The sequence below is a fragment of the Schistocerca cancellata genome, chromosome 2 (genome assembly GCF_023864275.1).
Source record: "Schistocerca cancellata isolate TAMUIC-IGC-003103 chromosome 2, iqSchCanc2.1, whole genome shotgun sequence".
Taxonomy (NCBI): domain Eukaryota; kingdom Metazoa; phylum Arthropoda; class Insecta; order Orthoptera; family Acrididae; genus Schistocerca; species Schistocerca cancellata.
In genome coordinates, this window is record NC_064627.1 from 446534494 (window position 1) to 446557170 (window position 22677).

At 43.0% G+C, this 22677-nt stretch overlaps 1 protein-coding gene across 1 annotated transcript in view; it reads left to right on the top strand.

Annotated features, from left to right (window-relative positions):
* The first annotated feature begins 1531 nt into the window (after positions 1–1531).
* The window catches only part of LOC126161929 (carboxylesterase 4A), a 159334-nt gene continuing 138188 nt past the window's right edge, over positions 1532–22677 (top strand). Inside the window, exon 1 of the mRNA XM_049918103.1 lies at positions 1532–1822. Within this exon, the coding sequence (XP_049774060.1) occupies positions 1538–1822 (285 nt within the window). The 5' untranslated portion in view covers positions 1532–1537. The remainder of the gene's footprint in view (positions 1823–22677) is intronic.

A 22677-nucleotide genomic window follows, 5' to 3' on the forward strand; every position in this document is an offset into this window, starting at 1 on the left:
GCACGGAGGCTTTCAGACAGTCGTTCTTCCCGCGAACCATACGCGACTGGAACAGAAAAGGGAGGTAATGACAGTGGCACGTAAAGTGCCCTCTGCCACACACCGTTGGGTGGCTTGCGGAGTATAAATGTAGATGTAGATGTAGATGTAGATGTAAGGAGGAGAAATACGTACCATCACGTTTCCGTCTTTGATAAAGGTCGGATTGTAGCCTATCGCGATTGCGGTTTATCGTATCGTGACATTGCTGCTCGCGTTGGTCGAGATCCAATGACTGTTAGCAGAATATGGAATCGGTGGGTTCAGGAGGCTAATACGGAACGCCGTGCTGGATCCCAACGGCCTCGTATCATTAGCAGTCGAGATGACAGGCATCTTATCCGCATGGTTGTAACGGATCGTGCAGCCACGTCTCGATCCCTGAGTCAACAGATGGGGACGTTTGCAAGAGAACAACCATCTGCACGAACAGTTCGACGACGTTTGGAGCAGCATGGACTATCAGCTCGGAGACCACGGCTGCGGTTACTCTGGACGCTGCATCACAGACAGGAGCGCCTGCGAGGTTTACTCAACGACGAACCTGGGTGCACGAATGGCAAAACGTCATTTTTTCGGATGGATGCAGGTTCTGTTTACAGCATCATGATGGTCGCATCCGTGTTTGGCGACATCGCGGTGAACGCACATTGGAAGCCATACTGGCGTATCACCCGGCGTGATGGTATGGGGTGCCATTGGTTACAAAATGTTCAAATATGTGTGAAATCTTATGGGGCTTAACTGCTAAGGTTATCAGTCCCTAAGCGCTCTGGACCGCTCGGCTAATCCCGCGCGGCATTGTTTACACGTCTCGGTCACCTCTTGTTCGCACTGACGGCACTTTGAACAGTGGAGTTACATTTCAGATGAGTTACGACCCTTCATTCGATCCCCGCGAAACCCTACATATCAGCAGGATAATGCACGACCGCATGTTGCAGGTCCTGTACTGCCCTTTCTGGATACAGAAAATGTTCGACTGCTGCCCTGGCCAGCACATTCTCCAGATCTCTCACCAATTGAAAACGTCTGGTCAATGGCGGACGAGCAACTGGCTCGTCACAATACGCCAGTCACTACTCTCGATAAACTGTAGTATCGTGTTGAAGCTGCACGGGGAGCTGTACCTGTACGCGCCATCGAAGCTCTGTTTGACTCAATGCCCAGGCGTATCAAGGCCGTTATTACGGCCAGAGGTGGTTGTTCTGGGTACTGATTTCAAGGGTCTATGCACCCAAATTGCGTGAAAATGTAATCACATGTCAGTTCTAGTATAATATATTTGTCCAATGAATACCCGTTTATCATCTGCATTTCTTCTTGGTGTAGCAATTTTAATGGCCAGTAGTGTCCTATTGAGTTTGGCGTCACTGTAGATGCGCGTGTGGACGCGGCTTAACATTTGCAGCGAGAAGATGAGAGTGCGCAGCTCGTGCTTCCTGCAGATAAGGAGGCTGGCCGAGGCAGCCTTCGGCCCGGCGCGCCTCGCCAGAAGATGCGCGCCATGTGGAGGAGGAGCAGCGCAGCCCCGGTGCTGGTGCTGGCGGCGTGGGCGGTGCTGCGTGCCGCGGCTGCTCAGCCGGGGGCGGGGGAGCAGCTGGTGCGGCGCAAGAGGATCGTCGGCGGAGACCCCGCCCCGCAGCCGCCCGCCGACGACCCGGCGGTCGTCATCTACCGCGGCGACGAGCAGGCCACGCTGCGGGGGGTGCGCGAGGGCCCCTACTACGCCTTCAGGGGCATCCGCTTCGCCGAGCCCCCCGTCGGCAGGTTCAGGCTTCAGGTGAGCAGCGACCTTTTGATTTGCTTCGCTGCCTCGCTGGCTTTGTGGTCAACAGACGAACCTCGCTGTTTTCGAAGAGAAGTTTTAGTTAGTCTACAATTTTTTGGATATTTGTGGGGAGCCCTGTTTGTTGTAGAAGAGCAACCTCGCCTGTTTTCTAACGCTATGCTATATTACAGTACCCGTGATGTTCTAACGTACTTTTCAATGTCTTTCAAGCATGCGTGAATGTCGGAAGGAATAGGCCCTGCAGCGATCGACAATCATATGAAATACGAGAATCGTATTCGCTTTTGCCAGTATTGCTAAACTTTGTCTGCATGCGTGCATGCCTGAAGGACTTTTCAAATTAAACCAGAATAATACAGACATTCCAGTATAGTATTTCATATCTAATATCTGCGCTTAGACTTTAATCGTACGTTTTTTCCGGCATCGAACTCACAGTATTTGTGTGAGTGTAGGAGGTAGACGAGAGGGGTGACCTATGGAAGTTTGGGTCTGCCTGGGGAGCGTGCTCGGGTGGTTGAGATGGTCAAGACGGCCACTCGCGTCAAGAAGAAGTTCCGGGTTCGAGTCCCGGACCGTGCACAAATTTTCATTGTCATCAATGCACAGCGCAGCCAAAGTTCAGCAGTATTCGCAGGTGCGAATATCATTCTCGTATGTTGTACAAGGGGCAGTAAATTGAACACCGAACACCCACCACAACAGGACCGTGGAGTGGTTCCATCCAAAAGTAACTGGAACGTGCTTAATACATTGACCTCACTGGGAAACGAGGCGATCAATTGCTGTTTCATACAATGCAGTCGCCCGCTGACGCATCCGCTCCTGCACTTTCTCGTCCAACTCAAACCTAAGTTCACGCATGTCTTTCTCCAGGTCACCACAGATGTGAAAATCAAACGGTGAAAGATCGGGGCTACGCCTAGCATGTTGCATTGTTTCCCAATCAAAGCGTAGCCTTCTTCCTATTGGCAGTGTGGGGGCGGGCGTTGTCGTGCTGTAGGATGATTCCGTCCGACAGCATTCCGACAGCCTGAGTTAATGCAAAGCCAACAGTGGAAACATTCCACACCTCCCTGGCGAAAGAAATCCAAAGTTGTTCACACAAGTTTAGTTAAGGTCGTGACCTCCTCCGCTGGGCGCAGGGGCACTCCGCTATCGCGGAACCACAATCAATGTGCAGCACTGTGAAGACAATCTGCAGAAATTGCGACACCTCATGAAGTCTAAACGCCGAGGAATGCTCTTGGACGGAATCATTCATTGTGCACGATAACACCCGCCCCACTGTGGCAATCGGACAAGGGCCACACTTCAGCAAGATGGCTGTGAAACACAACAACGTCCTCCGTTCAGGCCGGATCTTTCACCGTGTGTTTTTCACATCTTTGGCGACCTGTAACATGCGTAGTCGTCGGTTTGAGTCGGACGAGGAAGTGGGATCCGTCAGCGGCCGGCCTCGTTCTACGAAACAGGAACTGACCGTCTCGTCTCCTTGTGGGATAAATGTCTTAATGCGTGTGGTGATTACTTTTCAATGAAGCCATTCCGTGGCCCCACAGTGACGGGTGTTCAGTTTTTACTTGACTGCCTCTCATAGAGGATAAGATGATTAGTGTTAGAGGGCAAATTTCGTTAGCTTCATAAAATGAGTATGTTCGTTTCAGAGGTTGAGTCTTGTTTGTTTTTGAAGAAGAGACTTGTTAGTTTCACAAAAGCGACTTGGTTACGCGGTGGTTTAGGGGAAGGCAAGACAAACTCGTGGTCTTTCGAGAGAGGAAACAACCGCAAATTGGTCTACAAAAGCCACTGAAACTAAAGCGCAAACGCTGCTCGCGAGATACAAGTATTTAATATTTTCTCACTTTCCTATGCTACTGGCTGTCGTTAACGTTTGTAAGTTAACCTTCCCTGTGAGGATAATCAAAGGAAGAGACTTTTGAACAAGCTATGCGAAAACTCGTTACTTCTCCAATTCGATTTGAACTTATCTCTCACAAGCATTGTTATCTTGTAGTAAGGACAGACTGCAGTCGAAATCTCGTGCGGTGCACTTGCGCTGTAGCTTCAGCGGCTTTTGTATGCCAATTTAAGATTGTTTCCTGGTGTGGCAGATTACAACTGTCTTGTATCAAATTGTTAATCACGACTTCCCCTACACCACAGTAGTATACATTGTAAGTGAACAGTGATCGTTTACACCCCGTTATTTGCTTCAGGAGAAGAGTTCTGTTTCTTTCAGAAGCGGTAACGTGGTTGTGTTTTAAAAACAAGTCTCGTTTGTTTGAGTTTTTCGATGGGAATCGTGGTCGTTATGTTACGTTGAAGAGACATATTACCCGCTACGTTTTAATAAAACATTTATATAGAAAGACAATGAAAATGGTGCAGTATCAGACTACAGATATAAAGGTCTCAGGTTCGATCCCAAATCATTCATTCGATATTTATCTGTCATATATAACTTATATAAAAAATAAAAGCAAAAATAAACGAAAATGGAACAGTGCAGACTGTGGATCGGAAGGTTTCGAATTCGATCACTGCTTAGTCTTATGGATTTATCTGTCATTTATTAAGTCTTTCACCTCTGGAAATGTTTGCTAGCGTGTTGGACCGTGCTTTAGAGTCCACGTTAAACTGTTCGTCCCCCCATAGCTGTCTGGAAAGGTTATGTCAGTTCAAAGGTCGGAGGAAGGCAATGACATACCACTTTCAATAACTGGTGTTCAAACCATTAGGGCTCATGACAGCTTTACCTTTTACCAGACTATCATCAACACACCAAAATATGCTTGAGACGTACGACGATGGTTCAGGAAGATAAGCCTGCCTCTGCTACTTATTATCTCTACATAACTTTATTGTTAAAATTTAAACAATATTCTACATAAAACATGTCGGTGCAGTCAGGTCACCTGCAGGGAGTATGCCAACAATGTAGGTGTTACGAGAACAAGACAAAAAGACTCTACATAACAGTTTTCTAATTTATTACACTAACAGCACAAAATTTCCAGCGACATCGTTTTTAAACACGACCACTCTTCTATTTAAGCAACTGGTGCATCGTTGCTCAAGCTTTCCAGTACACACAGAACCTTTCCGTTGAGCGGCAAGCCATGTATGCGCTATCTCCTTCGTGTCACCAGAAGTGAATCGACTAGAGGTGGCAAAAAATAACGTAACTGATAGAAATAACCGGTTACTGAAAACTAACGGTTACTGCGATAACCGTTCCTCTGATACAGGCAGTTATTTCAATAACTGTCTAATGTCAACAGTGCCTCGCGCCATCTGTTGACCGAAGATCTACTACGCTTTCTCGTCAACTCATCGGAGAACTGGCTAGGAACTAAGGAGAGGATAGACCATTTTGAAGGCGTTCTATAGGCCATGGGAATAACTGTGAACTTGCGCGCCATCTGTTGATAAGAACTGTGTACTATATCGTGCGCCTTCGTTACTTTTAGCACAAACAATTAAATAAGATTAATGTCCGAGCGGTGGCTGATAGGAGCTGCAGTACAGGGATTAATAAGTACGGTCGTTCCCTTAAGCCACCGCCTCACATGTCAATTTAGCTTGGACGGGTTGTATAAAGAGAGGTACCATAGGGAATTCGAGCGACTATGGAAATGGAGATACGTATTTTCCTCTGGCAGTTATCGTTATTGGCTCACAGTTCTCGCTCTCTGGCAGTTATGGGACTACCATTACAAGTAACCTGGAAGTTGGTAACGGAATAACTGTGTGTCTGTGTTCCTGATACAGTGACTCCAGTCTTAGACCCCGGTGATATTACAGAGACGATAGTTACTGGAGCGAACAAATATTTACGTACTTCTTCGGAAATAGCCGCTGGCCGTCGCGAATGACAAATAACATGTCAGAACGTATAACATAATACAGTGGAATAAAATAATTATTATCCTCATCATTTGTCAGGAGATTGTCAAAATATGTCAATATATCACAGTAACTGCTAATATTTACAGAATTGATACACTGTCAGAATAAAACACAGATACGCACTTTCAATAAATTTATCATACACAGAATACCCGATCTTGACTGTTGCAACCAAGTGCTGTCAAAACTGAAATATAGCAGAATTTTTACCTAAGTTGGTCTATCAGTCTCTGTTACGATATTCATCTACAGAGTAGAAGGAGCGGTCAATGGAAGCGTCTGATTCCACCCGTCTGCTTCGACGAAAAGGTGTTGTGGTGTGTGAATGTCATTACGGCACGGTGTTTATCAGTTGGTTTTTGTGTGTGTCGATCTAGGTTGCAGTGCCGGAATTTGCTGGTGGTAATTATTATTATTTTTTTTCTAGCTGTGATGTTTTGTGTATTTATGAAGTATTGAATGTGATTTAATTTATGTAGGGATGATTGATTTGTGGACTTTTGGGATTGTGGTTTTATTTTTCACAGTTGTAGGAGTTGGTTTTTTGGCATCAGTAGCTGTGGTGGACCTATATAGGTCACCGGAAGTGACTGATTCCCATTTTCATAGTTGTATATGCTGATGTTTTAGTATCGTCATGTGAGGTTGACCTATGTAGGTCAAGGGAAATGTCCGATTCCAATTTTCGTACTTTTAGTTGTGGGTATTGGTGTTTTGGTATGGTCACCTATGGTTGACCTATATTGTTCAAGGGAAGAGTCCGATTCCTGCAGATTTTTGTTGGTGTAGCAGAATGCTGTATTTTTTTTTTCTTTTTGTTCTTCATTTTGTGTTTTGGGATCATGGTGTGCTTTTTTTTTTTTTTTTTTTTTTTTTTTACTAGCTTGTCCTCACTCTAAAACCACCAACTTCCCGCAGTTGTCCCATTGGTTTGATTGTATTTTTGGTGGGAAATGTTATTGTATTATTTATATGTATCTTCGTGTTTGTTGCCATGTGTATGTAGTAACGTCATAGACACACTTAAAATAGCTATTTCCGGCATATTGATGACGGGTGGAATCACACTTCTGTATCAAATAGTCTTTCAAACACACTGTAAACCGTGCTTTATCTGAAACCAAGTTTTTAATGGTTGCTGACTTGCTGGCAGTTTATTGAAAATGCATGTTCCTGAATATTGGACCCCTGTTGGACCAAGGTAAGTGATTTTAGGTCTTTATGTAGATTGCTGATCCCATTTCTAGTACTGATATTATGTATTAAGCTATTGGTTGGAAATACTTGTAACAAATTTCATTAAGGAATAAATATACTAGAAAGCAGTAGTTAGAATACAAAGTTCCTTGAACAGGTTCCTACATGATGTTCTTGAATTGATATCACAAACGATTTTTATTACACACTTTTACATGCGAAAAACTTTTGCTACGTTTGATAAGTTACGACAGAATATGCTCCCTTATGAAATAATAGAATGAAAAAATGTGGTATGCCCTTCCCAACTGAATTTATTATCGAGTTGTAGTTCCAGAAATGTAACACTTTCAACCTTTTCTATCTGCATGTCTTCATATGTTATAAACATGCTGTAGCAGGAGAAATCGAGCAGTTTCCAAATCTGACATAAAACTTGGATTAGCGTACTCACACTTTCCCCAATAGGACTAGCTTTTACACCACAAGAGTAAACGAATCCGTCACATAACGCATATTTTTTGTTGTATTACAAGGCTGTACACTTTATTCTATTATGTGAGCAGGACAAGAAATTAAGCTTCGAATTTCACCTACAGTACTCAGTTTACATATTACTTCATACTTAAAAACGCACGTTGTTAACATTTTACTTAAACAGTGCTTTGGCGAAGTTCCGCGTACTTTCTGTCGCAGCTGCGAAGATAATATTTCTAATAGCGACCGATAACCTACAAACATATAATCTGAAACACTAATAATCGTTCTAACATCAACTAAAATGTACCCGGAGTTAATAAGCTGTGGTTATGACATGATTCATACGACATTCCTGCTATTTCACACTACTCGCAGTTATACTGATAACTAAACTGATGGATTCCAACTATGTCGTTATTTAACTGTCGGAGTTATCGGTATTCGCTAGCGAAAAATAACTTGGCAGTTATTAATAACCGTTAGCGATAACGGTTATCAAAGAATAACTGGAACTGTGATAACGGTTACTCCAGAATAACCGTTTGGCCCACCTCTAGAATCGACGGCCTCTTAAACAATTTTAAGTCGACCAAATAAATCGAAATCCGACGGGACGAGGTCAGAACTGTGTCCAGCGTGCTCGAACAACTCCAAATACATATTCTGAAATGTCTAGACAGTGTGGGCTGCAACATGTGGACGTGCTTTATCGTGCAAAAAAAGTTACGGAGTTTGTCAAAAGACTTCTTAGTTTGTCTCAAATTGCTGGCTTCAGCAAAGCATATAAATGTCAACATTGACTGTTTGCTGTTGACTTGTTTTCCGGGAATGATCCAGAATTGGCCCTTGTGTGAACTAAACTACTGTGGGCATCACCTTTCCTGCAGAGGGCTGACTCTTGAATTTCTTTTTCGCTGGAGATTATGGGGGTTTCTATTCCATGCTACTGTATTTGGACTTCGGTTCAAAGTGATTAACCCATGTTTCACCTGCAGAGATCATTCATTTTAGAATCATTTCACCTACATTAACATTATGGTCCACGAGCTGCAGACAGAGCGCCATACGACTGCACTTGTTGGGTTCTTTGAGTTGCTCTGGGATATATTTTGCACAGATTACGAAATTTGAGCCTTTTGTGGAAGATGTCAAATGCGAAACTATGACTAATGCGCATGTGGTTTGCCATTTCCTTAACAGTCACTCGTCAGTTATTCAAAATCTACATCACCACTCTGCAATTCACATCCAAGTGCTTGGCAGAGGGCTCACAGAACCACTTTCATACTACTGGTCGACCGATCCACTTTTGAGTAGCTAGTCGGAAAAATGAACGCCTAAATCTTTCTGCAAAAGCTCCAAATTCTCTTATTTTATTAAGATGGTCGTTCCTAACTACCTGGGTGGGGTTCAACAAAATATTTTAGCTTTCTGACCAGAAAGTGGTGACTGAAATTTCCTGAAAATATCTCGCCGCAACAAGAAACGTCTTTGTTGTAATGATTGCCACTCCAACTCGCCTATTACTCCACCTCCTGTTTCAGCATAATACATAGCGAGCAGCTCTTCTTTGAATTTTTTTGATGTTCTCCCTCAATCCTGTCTCAAAAGGATCCCAGAAGGGGACGAACAAGTTTAGTGTAGGTGATCTCTTTAGAAGATTTGTTGCATCTTCTAAGTGATCTGTCAATAAAACGCATTATTTGATTCGCCCTCCTCACGACGCTTCCAATGTGAACGTTCCGATTTAATTGTAATCCATAGATATTTAGTTGAATCTAAACATTTAAATTTGAATTATTTATCAAGTAACCACAATTTAACGGATTCTTTTTAGTACGTTCTTGAAGGACCTCGCATTCACTATTGCTCACTTTTGGCACCATACAGATATCTTACCTAAATCATTTCGTAATTCTTACTGGTGTTCTGAAAACTTTGCTAGGTGGAAAGTACATCATCTGCAAACAATCTAAGATGGCTGTTCAAATTGTCTCCCAAATCGTTTATATACACTACTGGCCATTAAAATTGCTACACCAAGAAGAAATGCAGATGATAAACAGGTATTCATTGGACAAATATATTATAGTAGAACTGACCTGTAATTACATTTTCACGCAATTTGGGTACATAGATCCTGGGAAATCAGTACCCAGAACAACCACCTCTGGCCGTAGTAACGGCCTTGATACGCCTGGGCATTGAGTCAAACAGAGCTTGGATGGCGTGTACAGGTACAGCTGCCCATGCAGCTTCAACACGATACCACAGTTCATAGAGAAGTGACTGGCGTATTGTGACGAGCCAGTTGCTCGGCCACCATTCAACAGACGTTTTCAATTGGTGAGAGATCTGGAGAATGTGCTGGCCAGGGCAGCAGTAGAACATTTTCTGTATCCAGAAAGGCCCGTACAGGACCTGCAACATGCGGTCGGGCATTATCCTGCTGAAATATAGGGTTCCGCAAGGATCGAATGAGGGGTAGTGCCACTGGTCGTAACACATCTGAAATGTAACGTCCACTTTTCAAAGTGCCGTCAATGCGAACAAGAGCTGACCGAGATGTGTAACCAATGGCACCCCGTATCATCACGCCAGGTGATACGTCAGTATGGCGATGACGAATACGCTCTTCCAATGTGCGTTCACCGCGATGTCGCCAAACACGAATGCGACCATCATGATGCTGTAAACAGGACCTGGATTCATTCGAAAAAATTACGTTTTGCCATTCGTGCACCCAGGTTCGTCGTTGAGTACACCATCGCAGGCGCCCCTGTCTGTGATGCAGCGTCAAGGGTAACCGCAGCCATGGTCTTCGAGCTGATAGTCCATGCTGCTGCAAACGTCGTCGAACTGTTCGTGCAGATGGTTGTTGTCTTGCAAACGTCCCCATCTGTTGACTCAGGGATCGAGATGTGGTTTCACGATCCGTTATAGCCATGCGGATAAGATGCCTGTCATCTTGACTGCTAATGATACGAGGCCATTGCGATCCAGCACGGCATTCCGTATTACCCTCCTGAACCCACCGATTCCATATTCTGCTAACAGTCATTGGATCTCGAACAACGCGAGTAGCATTGTCGCGATACGATAAACCGCAATCGCGATAGGCTACAATCCGACCTTTATCAAAGTTGGAAACGTGATGGTACGCATTTCTCCTCCTTACACGAGGCATCAGAACAACGTTTCACCAGGCAACGCCGGTCAACTGCTGTTTGTGTATGAGAAATCGGTTGGAAACTCTCCTCATGTCAGCACGTTGTAGGTGTCGCCACCGGCGCCAACCTTGTGTGAATGCTCTGAAAAGCTAATCATTTGCATATCACAGCATCTTCTTCCTGTCAGTTAAATAAGTAATGCAACATATTTCTTTTTCTCGGCCGATTTCCGTTGAAAAAAATGTGGGATTTGTTTTGGGATATTGTGGAATATTCCCGCTTCTGCCCCTATAGTTGTATGAAGTTCCATAGGTGGCGGCGCTGTACTTAGAACTCAAAACGGCGTGTGTAGCGGAGGTCCGTTCCAAGCAGAGAGCTTTCATTGAGTTTTCTTTCATGGAAAACCAGAGCATCGCCATTAATGAACAGCATTCCAGGAGGTGTTTCCTAACAAGATAACGGTCGCCCACTTACCGCCGTTGTAACCCATCATGCTGTACGGAGTGACGACATGGTGCCTTGGCCTGCTGGATCACCAGATCAGTCTCCAACCGAGCACGTTTGAGAGATCATCGGTCGACAACGCCAGCGTCATCCGTAAACAGCATTAACCGTCCCTGTATTGACCAACCAACTTCAGCAGGCGTGGAACTCCATCCCACAAACCGACATCCTCCACTTGTACAAATAATGCATGCACGTTTGCATGCATGCATACAACATTCTGGCGGTTACACCGATTTTTAACGTACCAACATTTAACATTTGCAGTGGCTTATCTCGCTCTTGCATTAACTTGCGGTTTTGCAATGTTAATCACTTTAATATGTTACCTAGGCAAATGTATTCCCGAAATTTCATTACTCTACATTAAAATATTTTGGGGTTGCCATTTTTTTTACACAACCTGGGGCAGGAGACTAGCCTTTGTTAGTGACTTAAATTGCTTGACTACACCGAGGATATGGATTGCTCGAGTTGGCAGCTGTTCTCGATTTGAATTTTGGAAAATTTTCTGCATCTTTTTTTGGTGAAGGAATTTAGGAAACCCGTGTTGTGTAACTAGCTTTAGCAGCGTTGTCATCGGTAACATTACCATCGCTAACGCGGAGGTGCTTGATCGTATCTTGCCATGGTGTACTTTAAATACGACCAGAATCTCTTCACATATCTTCCACATTTGGAGACAAAGTTTCATTGTGGAAACTTTTAAAACCATCTTGCATTGAAGCCCGCACTAAGTTTCGAACTTCCGTAAAACATCCCTAATATTGGAGATTTTGTGTTCTTTTAATCTGGCATGCTGTTTTCGTTGCTTCTGTGACAGTGTCCTGACCTGTTTTTATACCATGGGGGATCTGCTAGGTACGTCTTTTGTTAATTTACTTGGTATGATTCTTTCAGTTGCCGTCAATATTATTTCTTTGAATGTAAGCTACATCTGATCTACGCTTACAAAAGTTTGGCAGATATGGAGACTGTCTCTTAGGCAGCCATTAAGCGAATTTTTACCTATTTTTTTAAACAGATAGATTCTGCATTTCTTTTTGACGGATTTGGGCGTTACGGTATTCAGTCTTGGTACAAAGATTTAGTGGTCACTAATCCTTGTATCTGTTAGGAAGCTTTCCATTTGCTCAGGATTGTTTGTTGCCAAAACGTTAAATGTTATCGCAACCATTTACACTTCATATGAACTCCTGAATTAACTACTCAAAATAATACGTTTAGTACAATTTCGGGCAATGTTTTATGCCTACCAGCAATGTTAAGCATATCGTATTTTCATCAACATTTCGAAAGTAGATTGGAGCTCCTCCAACTACAACTGTACATTCGGGTACCTATTCGAAATTAGACTTAAATATTCCTGGAACCCTTCAGCAACTATATTATCTTAGTCAGGGGGGTTGTTAAAAGGAACCAATCATTAACTCATTCCGGTCGTCGAGTATAACCTCTACCCACACTAGGCCTGCCGTCACTGATATTGCTGACTCCGAACAAAGACTTCGAAAACCCCAGGCATTTGGGTCAAAGTGAATAATTTTTTTCGGACACATACAGCCTGTCTACAAGAAGTTGGCCAGTTGTCACTGATAAACAGCCATGATATAAATAACACTTGACTGTAACAGGGATTAATGAAAGGGCCGTATAGAGACATTCATGTTCAAATATCGATTTTATTTGTAGTAATGAATAAAAATTGTTTTCAATATGAAAATGATGTGTATAGGAGAGCGTCTAAATGTGCTTGCCGCTGCTTTTTTCTATATTAACAAACCGAGCTACCCACGTATTAGTCCTTATATAGTGTATTTTAACTAGCATGTATTACAATCTATTTATCTCCAATCAGTCGAATTTCTCCAGATATGAAAAAGGTCTGGGTTTAACCTGGCCAGTTGCAACATCTCACATCCTCTCTCCTCCTGCCCGTAGAATGCCCCAAGACACCCTCAAAACTAGGACAAATCCGGGGAGAACCGAACATATGGCATACTATCTACTTCAGTTTCATTACAACATAAACTGCTTCTAATAGCAACAAACACGCCACTACCAACAATTTAATATCTCCTTTCTGAACATCGTTAGGTCCTTGGTAAAAACTTTGACTGGTCTTATCACTAGTTTTAGTCAGCTTTCAGTGCCTGTAACGATTTCTGCTTCAGTGCTCTCTATGAACACTTGGGAGTTCCAGTTCTTTCTAAACACAGCAACGACAGTTTACAACTATAATACCAGTGTTTCCTAATTCTAGTCTAGTCCTCTGTTTGAGATGCACCCTTTGAGACTGAACTGTAGTTCTTACACTTCTGCATCACTATGGATGCGACTGGACATCCTGCTCTTTTCTCCTAGTTCATGCTTGTTTGGCTGATTTTGAATTATTCATTCCATTGGTAAATACTGCTTAAACATTACCCCCTCCCATATATGTGGTAAAAGACTCCTGTGGACTTCATTCCTGGTACACCTTCAGACTATAGTATCCACCTGGGACTATACTGCTCCGCATACCAGGCCGGTATTGTGGGATGACGTCTCTGCTGGTGGACGTGCATATGCAACTCACGTCAACATACCATAACTCACTGAGCTGTTTTTAAGTCCAGCCTCATACAGCTCGGGCTGTTTACGTCGTAGCTCCATACAGTGGCCACAGCAGGCGCCAACCTTGCAGTAGAGAGCACTGTAGTCTTGACACCATTATATTATGCAACATCACACGCCCATTCAGCGTCACACCGGTATCACTCCACTGGAGAGTACTTAGGCTGCCACCAGACCACGATGGAACTAGTACACGCTCCAAACCTTACATTCACTAACAGCCCACTGATTGGATTCATCACCCTCGTCATGAGCACCTGTCGCGCTCCAAGGTGCCACTCCTCACCAAACATCATCCCATTGGCGGCTGCTGTCATTGAGCCATCGCCTCCGACATCTGCCAATGCCTATGTCCTGGAAATATCTTCGTCCCATCGGCAGCTATTGACGTCGAGCCACTGCCTCCAACATCCACCGACACCTCAGAAGCATAAGCAGCGTTGTCTCACAGGCAGCTGTCATCACCTCCAACACCGGCCAATGTCTGATGTCCCAGAAGTACCGTCACCCTCAAGGACATACTCCTGGTTTGGGTCCTACTGTCGACCACCCTCTGCATTCTTCTACTCTGTCGCCCACTATGACTCATGTAGGCCACAATCCCCTAAACGTCTAGAAGTAACATTTCTATTTGTACTTTAGTAGTGTGGTCATTCGTCTACAAACACTGTTTTTGAATTCTGTTCTTACATCGTGTCACTTGTACATTTCATTGGTAGCCCACAGTACCTCTTGGCCATGTAGGGGGAAAAAAAAGCGGGGGGGGGGGGGGAAGAAAAAGAAAAAAAAGGTTACAGAACGTTTTTCCCGATTGGTGCAAGTGGAGAGTGGCACAGCCATATTGGCTTTGCAAGAACACGAAACCAACTAATGTAACAACGCTGAAATCTACCAAAGTCAAGGGAGTGGTGCCATCTGTTGGCTGTGAGTACACTAAACTGTACTGCCAATCTAAAGCCAGTTACGATAAAAGTAAAGACACTTATTCAATTACCCTTGTATAATCATGGAGGTAGATCAAATAAAAAAAGAAAGAGATTGCTGAACAAAACAATAACAGTGTTTCCGGATGTCAACATGGCTTCAGATCAGAGCACTCAACTGAAACAGTAGCTTTCAACTTGACAAAAATCTCTGGGTTATTCTTAGCCCTAACAAATGCGTTTGATGTAATTTATCATTCTGTGCTCCTGACAAATCTTGAGGAATATGGTGTAAGAGGCCTGCCAAATGATTCGATTAAATCATGTTTGGTATATCGCGCTGAGGTAACAGAAATAAAGTATGTGGAAGAGAATGAACTCCAGGTTCCCCTTTGAGAACCATGTGTACTAAGACATGATGATTAAGGGGGCTCAATTTTAGGATCATTTCTTTTTTTTTCATATATATAAACGACTACCCACTGAACATTAGTGATTCAGAGTCATTGCTATAGTGCCACACAAAACAACAAGGTGTGCAAGCCTCCTCATGAAAAACACGACCACATCATAACACCACCACCTCCGAGTTTTATTGTTGGCACTACACACATTGGCAGACGACGTTCAACAGGCATTCGCCATATACACACCCTGCCATCAGATCACCACACTGTGTACCATGATTCATCACTCCACACTACATTTTTCCACTGTTCAATTGTCCAACGTTTACATTCCTTACACCAAATGAGGCGTTGTTTGGCATTTACTGGCTTGATGTGTGGCTTATGAGCTGCCACTCGACCATGAAATCCACGTTTTCTCACCTCCCACCTAACTGTCATAGTACTTGCAGTGGATCCTGATGCAGTTTGGGATTCCTGTGTGTTGGTCTGGATAGCTGTCTGCCTATTACACATTACAACCCTCTTCAACTGTTGGTGGTCTCTATCAGTCAACAGACGAGGTCGGCCTGTACGCTTTTGTGCTGGGAGTGTGCCTTCAAGTTTCCACTTCACTATCGCATTGGAAACAGTGGATCTAGGGATGTTTAAGAATGTGGAAATCTCGTGTACAGACATATGACACAAGTGACACCCAATCACCTGACCATGTTCGAAGTCCGTGAGTTCTGTGGGGCACCCCATTCTGCTCTCTCACGATGTCTGATGACTACTGAGGTCGCTGATATGGAGTACCTGGCAGTAGGTGGCAGCACAATGCACATAATATGAAAAACGTATGTTTTTGAGGGTGTACGGATACTTTTGATCACATATTGTAGTTATGCACTATTCATGAATACAGTGCTGGACCAAACAATAACATACATGTTAGTCATTGCAACAAATTACACTAAAATAGTGTGTATCATGTAGGAAAAAACTGTATGTCAGGGTACCCAGACATATAAAATCTCCCTCAGAACTACATATCTTTAAAAAATCTGTGACATTGTACCTGCTGCAAAATTGTTTTGCTTCAGTCTCTTGATACCCATGAATGGAAACATGTAAATCAAACTTTTAACTGTAGAAATAAATTGCAACTATATAATATACCTTCAGCTTTCTAACTATGTATTGTTTAGATCCAATTTGTTATAAAAATGTAAATGATCTACCAGTCTTTTGCAAGTTGTTAAACCAATCAATAAAATAATATTGTGTACAATATACTGTATACAACATATTTATTGGAAAATACAGGTATAATGACAGGTATAAATAAAATAAGTCGAATGTTCAAGAATATACCTCAGTAAACATCCTTTAATTACTATAGTGCACAACTGGAGAAACCAGATAGGGAAGGAAAGGACAGTACTGCACCAAAACACGTACAGTAATCTGTCACTGATCCTGCACACAGGTCTCTTGTGCTCACATTTACAAGGAATGCTGCTCAGTGACCGCAACATTCCCTTTTGTTTAACATTGGAGTGTGAGCACTGTCCTGTGGCCATCTTCCTTTTGCCTGTGGAAACATACACTCACATTCCCACTCTGACAGTCCAGTCCTCTTTCACCTCCCACACTGAGGATTCCTAAAACTGTGCTGAATATGACCAGGCCAACCACACTAATAACATGTGAATTCAGTATTTAAAAATAACCGTCCTTTCCCCAGGCATGGTTACCACACCTTTTCCGCCAAAGCTGTTGCAATTGCCACCTATGACATTACGGGAAATTTCAGCTGGCAAATAAAACAGGAATACATCTAATGCCATCTGATCTGCCTCTTGGAGAACGTCTTCATTGGTGTCATCATTATCTGTCATTTCGCAACTATTGATGTTTAACTTCCTAATTCAGTCTCCAAGGACTCTCCTTGTCTCTGCATTGTAGTACTGAGCAGTTCTCTGTAATAGTTAGAGATGTACTTCCTCCTACAGCATTCCAGTAGCCCTTCCTGCAAATTCTGGAACAGGCACTCTGCAGTTTCTCATGGTACGTCGCATACGCCCGTGTGTCCCCGATTAAATCATACTCAACAACTGATCATAAATCTGTCCCCCAACTTTGTGGCCATGAGTAGGTTATCCACAAAAGTAAAAATATCCTCTCCTGATTTACCCAAAAAAGGAGTCACTGTGCTAGCATCTAGGACTGATAGAAACACACTAGGAGGGGCCTGTTCCCTTCTCTTCTTGTGTAACCTCTGTGGTTGCTATATAGCTCTACATTATCCGCTAGCATTTGAGTGATCTGATCAAGTAAGTACTAAATCGGTCTAGAGCTGATAGCTTCTCACCCAATGCCATCATGTTCGCCGTCTATCATGACCAAAATCCCAAAAGAAATAAATGTAAAATATCACACACTTCAGAGAGGGAAGATACAACAGAGAGAAGGTAGGCAATGAAAACCTCATAACTCCATCTGTCTGTGAAAACTCTTAATTCTAATAAGTTCCCTAATGGGTAGGTGAGAAAGTTCCAGTCACATTCAGCTTAGAGACAGTTGTTTCATTTATTTATTTATAACAGTTTACTATGGAAAACTCATGCCTATACCCACCAGGTCAGGGGTGGACGATGAATCCCTGGTGCTTACTGTATGGTACATAGTCATGAAGATGTCTGTGGTCACTGCAATCAGTGCACCCGGTAGTGATCACAAGACATATATATCTATGTTGCAAACCCTGGCCTCTAAGCCTGGTTGGCAGTATCTGGTGTTGGCTGTGCCCAGTGGATCAGTGACTTGGAGGGTCTCAGTTCAACCCTCAGCCCTTCAGTGCTACTGCTTGACCCCCAAGTAAGTGGTTCCATAGGATGGCAAACATAGATATCTGCTCCAGATAGTGGCTGGTGAATGGTGAAGGGCTATGGGTGGTATCCTACTGTACAACTGTCGCCGATTCAGTGTCATGTCCTGGCTGGATTACCTGTATTTATATCCATGAGGGTGGTCTTATTGATAAGCAAACACCCCAGATGTCAAAGACTCTGCTTGCTGCAATGCCACTTAAGTGTCCTGTGTTCAAGCAGTACTGTTGGTGGTTGACCAAATGGTTGTGTCAGTGAAACTTCCTGGCAGATTAAAACTGTGTGCCGGACCGAGACTCGAACTCGGGAACTTTGCCTTTCGCAGGCAAGTGCTCTACCAACTGAGCTACCCAAGCAAGACTCACGCCCCATCCTCACAGCTTTACTTCTGCCAATATCTCATCTCTACCTTCCAAACTTTACAGTGTAATGATACAAGTGTGGTGCCAAAATGCTGTACTGACTTGTTATGGCAAGCAGTAGGATTATGGCCAGAAGTGCTTGAAAAGCTCTGTGTTGCTACACTAATAGATAGATAATTGGATCAATTACATGTATCTTCCTGTAGGCACCAGGAAGACAAGGCTAGATAGTGGGGGAGTCCATGGTCTGGGGATAGTGTATTTGACTACGAGTCAGAACATCTTGGGCCTGGGTTAGAAAACAGCCACTGCTTAAATTTTGAATAAAAAGTCATCAGCAATGGTGATCGAAGACTTCCAGCATGAGAAGTCACCCTTGTTCTTCCAACAGTCTTCTCAAATAGGGCAGAGGAGCAGACAGAGGTTCAGGGACTCTCTTGCCCTTAGGGCGGGAAACTGCCCTTAAAAAGTGGAAGAATCAGCAATGATCAAAGGCATGAGGGTGCAAAAGCTACTGCATTAAAGACACACAATGTGTATCCACAGTACATGTGACTTGTAATTGAAAAAGTGTCATGATCATCTCCACAATGGCAAAGGATTCCAGATTAGTCTCCCACTCAGATCTCCAAGGGGAAGGTTACCATGAGAGAAAGGTAGAATACCACCAATGAGATAACGTGCTACAAGTTGGAGCATGGAATGTCAAAGGTTTGAACATAGTAGGAAAGTTAGAAAATCTGAAAAGAGAAATGCAAAGGCTCAGTCGTATAACAGGGGTAGGATTCATTTTGAATATGAAAGTAGGGCAGGGAGTGAGCCACATACTGTGAACAGTTCAGTGATAGGGCCATTCTCATAGGAGTCAACAACAAACCATTGTCAATAATGATAGCTTAGGGATACATGCCAATGTTGCAAGCACCAGATGAAGAGATAGAGTTATTATATGAGGATACTGAACGGGTAATACAGTATGTAACGAGAGATGAAAATCTAGTAGTCATGGAGCATTGGTATGTGGTTATAGGGGAAGGAACAGAAGAAAGGGTTATGGGAGAGTATGGCCTTGGCAGCAGAGATGAGAGAAGAGAAAGACTAATTGCATTCTTCAATAAATTTCAGATGGTAATAGCGAATACTCTGTTCAAGAATCACAAGAGGAGGAGGTATACTGTGAAAAGATCCAGAAACATGGGAAGTTCCAATTGGATTACATCATGGTCAGACAGAAATTCCAAAATCAGATATTGGATTGTAAGGTGTATCCAGGAGCAGATATAGATTTATGTCACAATTTAGTAATGATGGAGAGTTGACTGAAGTTTAAGAGTATCGTTCGAAAGAATGAATGAGGAACGAAGTGGAATATTAAAGCACTGAGGAACAATGAGACATGTTTGAATTCACTAAGTATGTTGATACTGTGATAAGGAAAACCAGAGTAAGTTGTTCAAGAGGAGACATGTGAACATTTTTAAAAAGGGCAATCACAGAGAGGCATAGGTAAATGCGGAGAAACCCTGGGCAACGGATGAAGTATTTCAACTGATCGATGGAGAAAGAGGTACAAGAATGTTGAGGGAAAGAACGTAATACAGCAATGCAGCCAAGATGAAATAGCTGCTGGAGAGATGTGAATAAATCCAAAATGAAATGATCGTCAGAAGGACTGACTCAGCTTATAGAAAAGTAGAAACAACTTTTGGCAAAATTAAAAGTAGGGGTAGTCATATTAAGAGTGCAATGGTAATTTCACTGTTAAACACAGAAGAGAGACTGAATAGGTGGAAAGAGTACACTGAAGGACTGTATGCAATGGAGGACTTGTTGATGGTGTTGTAGAAGAAGGAATTGGAGGCGATATGGATGGCATAGGGGACTGGAACAAGTGTCAGAATTTAAAAGAACTTTGCAAGATTTGAAATCAAATAAGGCAGAAGGTACATTCACACAATTCTGAAGATAGCAAGGACAAGTAAGCTCAAAAACTATCACCGAATCAGCTTAACAGCTCATGCATTCAAACTGCTGACAAGAATAATAAACAGAGGAATGGAAAAGAAAATTAAGGATCTGTTAGATGACGATCAGTTTGGTTTCAGAAAAGGTAAAGAAACCAAAGAGGCAGGTCTCACACTGCACTTAATATTAGAACCAAGACTGAAGAAAAATCAAGACATGTTCATAGGTTTCGTCGATCTATAAAGCTCGACAATGTAAAATGGTAGAACAATTAAAATCGCTCAAAAGAGGAAAGGCCGCTGGACCTGATGGGATACCAGTTTGATTTTACACAGAGTATGCAAAGGAACTTGCCCCCCTTCTTGCAGAGGTGTACTGTAGGTCTCTAGAAGAGCGTAGCGTTTCAAAGGATTGGAAAAGGGCACAGGTCATCCCCATTTTCAAGAAGGGATGTCGAACAGATGTGCAGAACTATAAACCTATATCTCTAACGTCGATCAGTTGTAGAGTTTTGGAGCACGTATTGTGTTTGGGTATAATAACTTTCCTGGAAACTAGAAGTCTACTCTGTAGGAATCAGCATTGGTTCCAAAAAACACGATAGTGTGAAACCCAGTTCGCGATATTCGTCCACGAGACTCAGAGGCCATAGACACAGGTTCCCAGGTAGATGCCCTGTTTCTTGACTTCCACAAGGCGATCAATACAGTTCCCCACAGTCGTTTAATGAACAAAGTAAGAGCATATGGACTATCAGACCAATTGTGTGACTAGATTGAAGAGTTCCTAGATAACAGAACGCAGCACGTCATTCTCAGTGGAGAGAAGTCTTCTGAAGTAAGAGTGATTTCAGGTGTGCCGCAGGGGAGTGTCGTAGGACTGTTGCTGTTCACAATATACATAAATGACCTTGTGGATAACGTCGGAAATTCACTGAGGCTTTTTGTGGTTGATGCTGTAGTATATCAAGAGGTTGTAACAATGGAAACTTGTACTGAAATGCAGGAGGATCTGCAACGAATTGATGCATGGTGCAGGGAATGGCAATTATATCTCAATGTAGACAAGTGTAATGTACTGCAAATAAATAGAAAGAAAGAACCTTTATCATTTAGCTACAATATAGGAAGTCAGCAACTGGAAGCAGTTAATTCCATAAATTATCTGGGAGTAGGCATGAGGAGTGATTTAAAATGGAATGACCATATAAAATTGATCGCTGATAAAGCAGATGTGAAACTGAGATTCAATGGAAGAATCCTAAGGAAATGCAGTCCGAAAACAAAGGAAGTAGGTTATAGTACACTTGTTCGCACACTGCTTGAATACTGCTCACTGATGTGGGATCCGTACCAGATAGGGTTGATAGAAGAGATAGCGAATATCCAATGGAGAGCAGGATCATTTAGTAATCGTGAAAGCATTACGGAGATGATAAATAAACTTCAGTGGAAGACTCTGTAAGAGAGATGCTCAGTAGCTCGAGATGGGCTTTTGTTGAAGTTTCGAGAACATACCTTCACTGAGGAGTCAAGCAGTATATTGCTCCCTCCTACGTATATCTCATGAAGAGACCATGAGGATAAAATCAGAGAGATTAGAGCCCACACAGAGGCATACCGACAATCTTCCTTTCCATGAACAATACGAGACTGGAATAGAAGGGAGAACCGATAGAGGTACTCAAAGTACCCTCTGCCACACACCATCAAGTGGCTTGCAGAGTATGGATGTAGATGTAGATGTAGATGGTTGAAATTATGAGAGAAATAGGATTAAGCTATAGGAAAAGATGGGTAATATACAATTAGTACAAGAACACAGGAGGAACAATAAGATTGAATCAAACAAAGGAAACTACAGGTAGGAATATCAGCAATGTAGGAAAAGACAGATTGCTACTTACCATAAAGAAGACATGTCAAGTAGGATATAGGCACAGTTAAAAGACACTTACATACAGTTTTCCGCCACAGCCTTCATCAGGAAAAGAGAGGCGCACACACACACACACACACACACACACACACACACACACACAACTGCCAACTCCAGCATCTCGGGCCACAATGCGACATCACATGGGAGGTAAACAGTAATCTAGAGGGGGCGGGGAAGGAGAAGGGATGGTGCGTGGGTTAGGAGAGAGATGAACACTGTCTAGTGGACTGTTCATGAAGTAGAATTTCAATAGGCAGCTTCAAGAGGTTGTGGGGCAGGGAGGCAGAGAAAAAAGAGAATGGTGGGGAAAGAAGGGTGGATGCATTGGCAGAGGGCTGCAAATAAACAGGGTAGGAGATGAGAAAGGGGACAAAATGGGTGGAAACTATTGGGTGGAGGGTGTGGGGATGGTATGTTACCATAGGTTGAGGCCAGGATAATTACAGGAGCAGAGAAAATGTGTTGTAACCATAACTCCCACCTGCACAGTTCAGAAAAG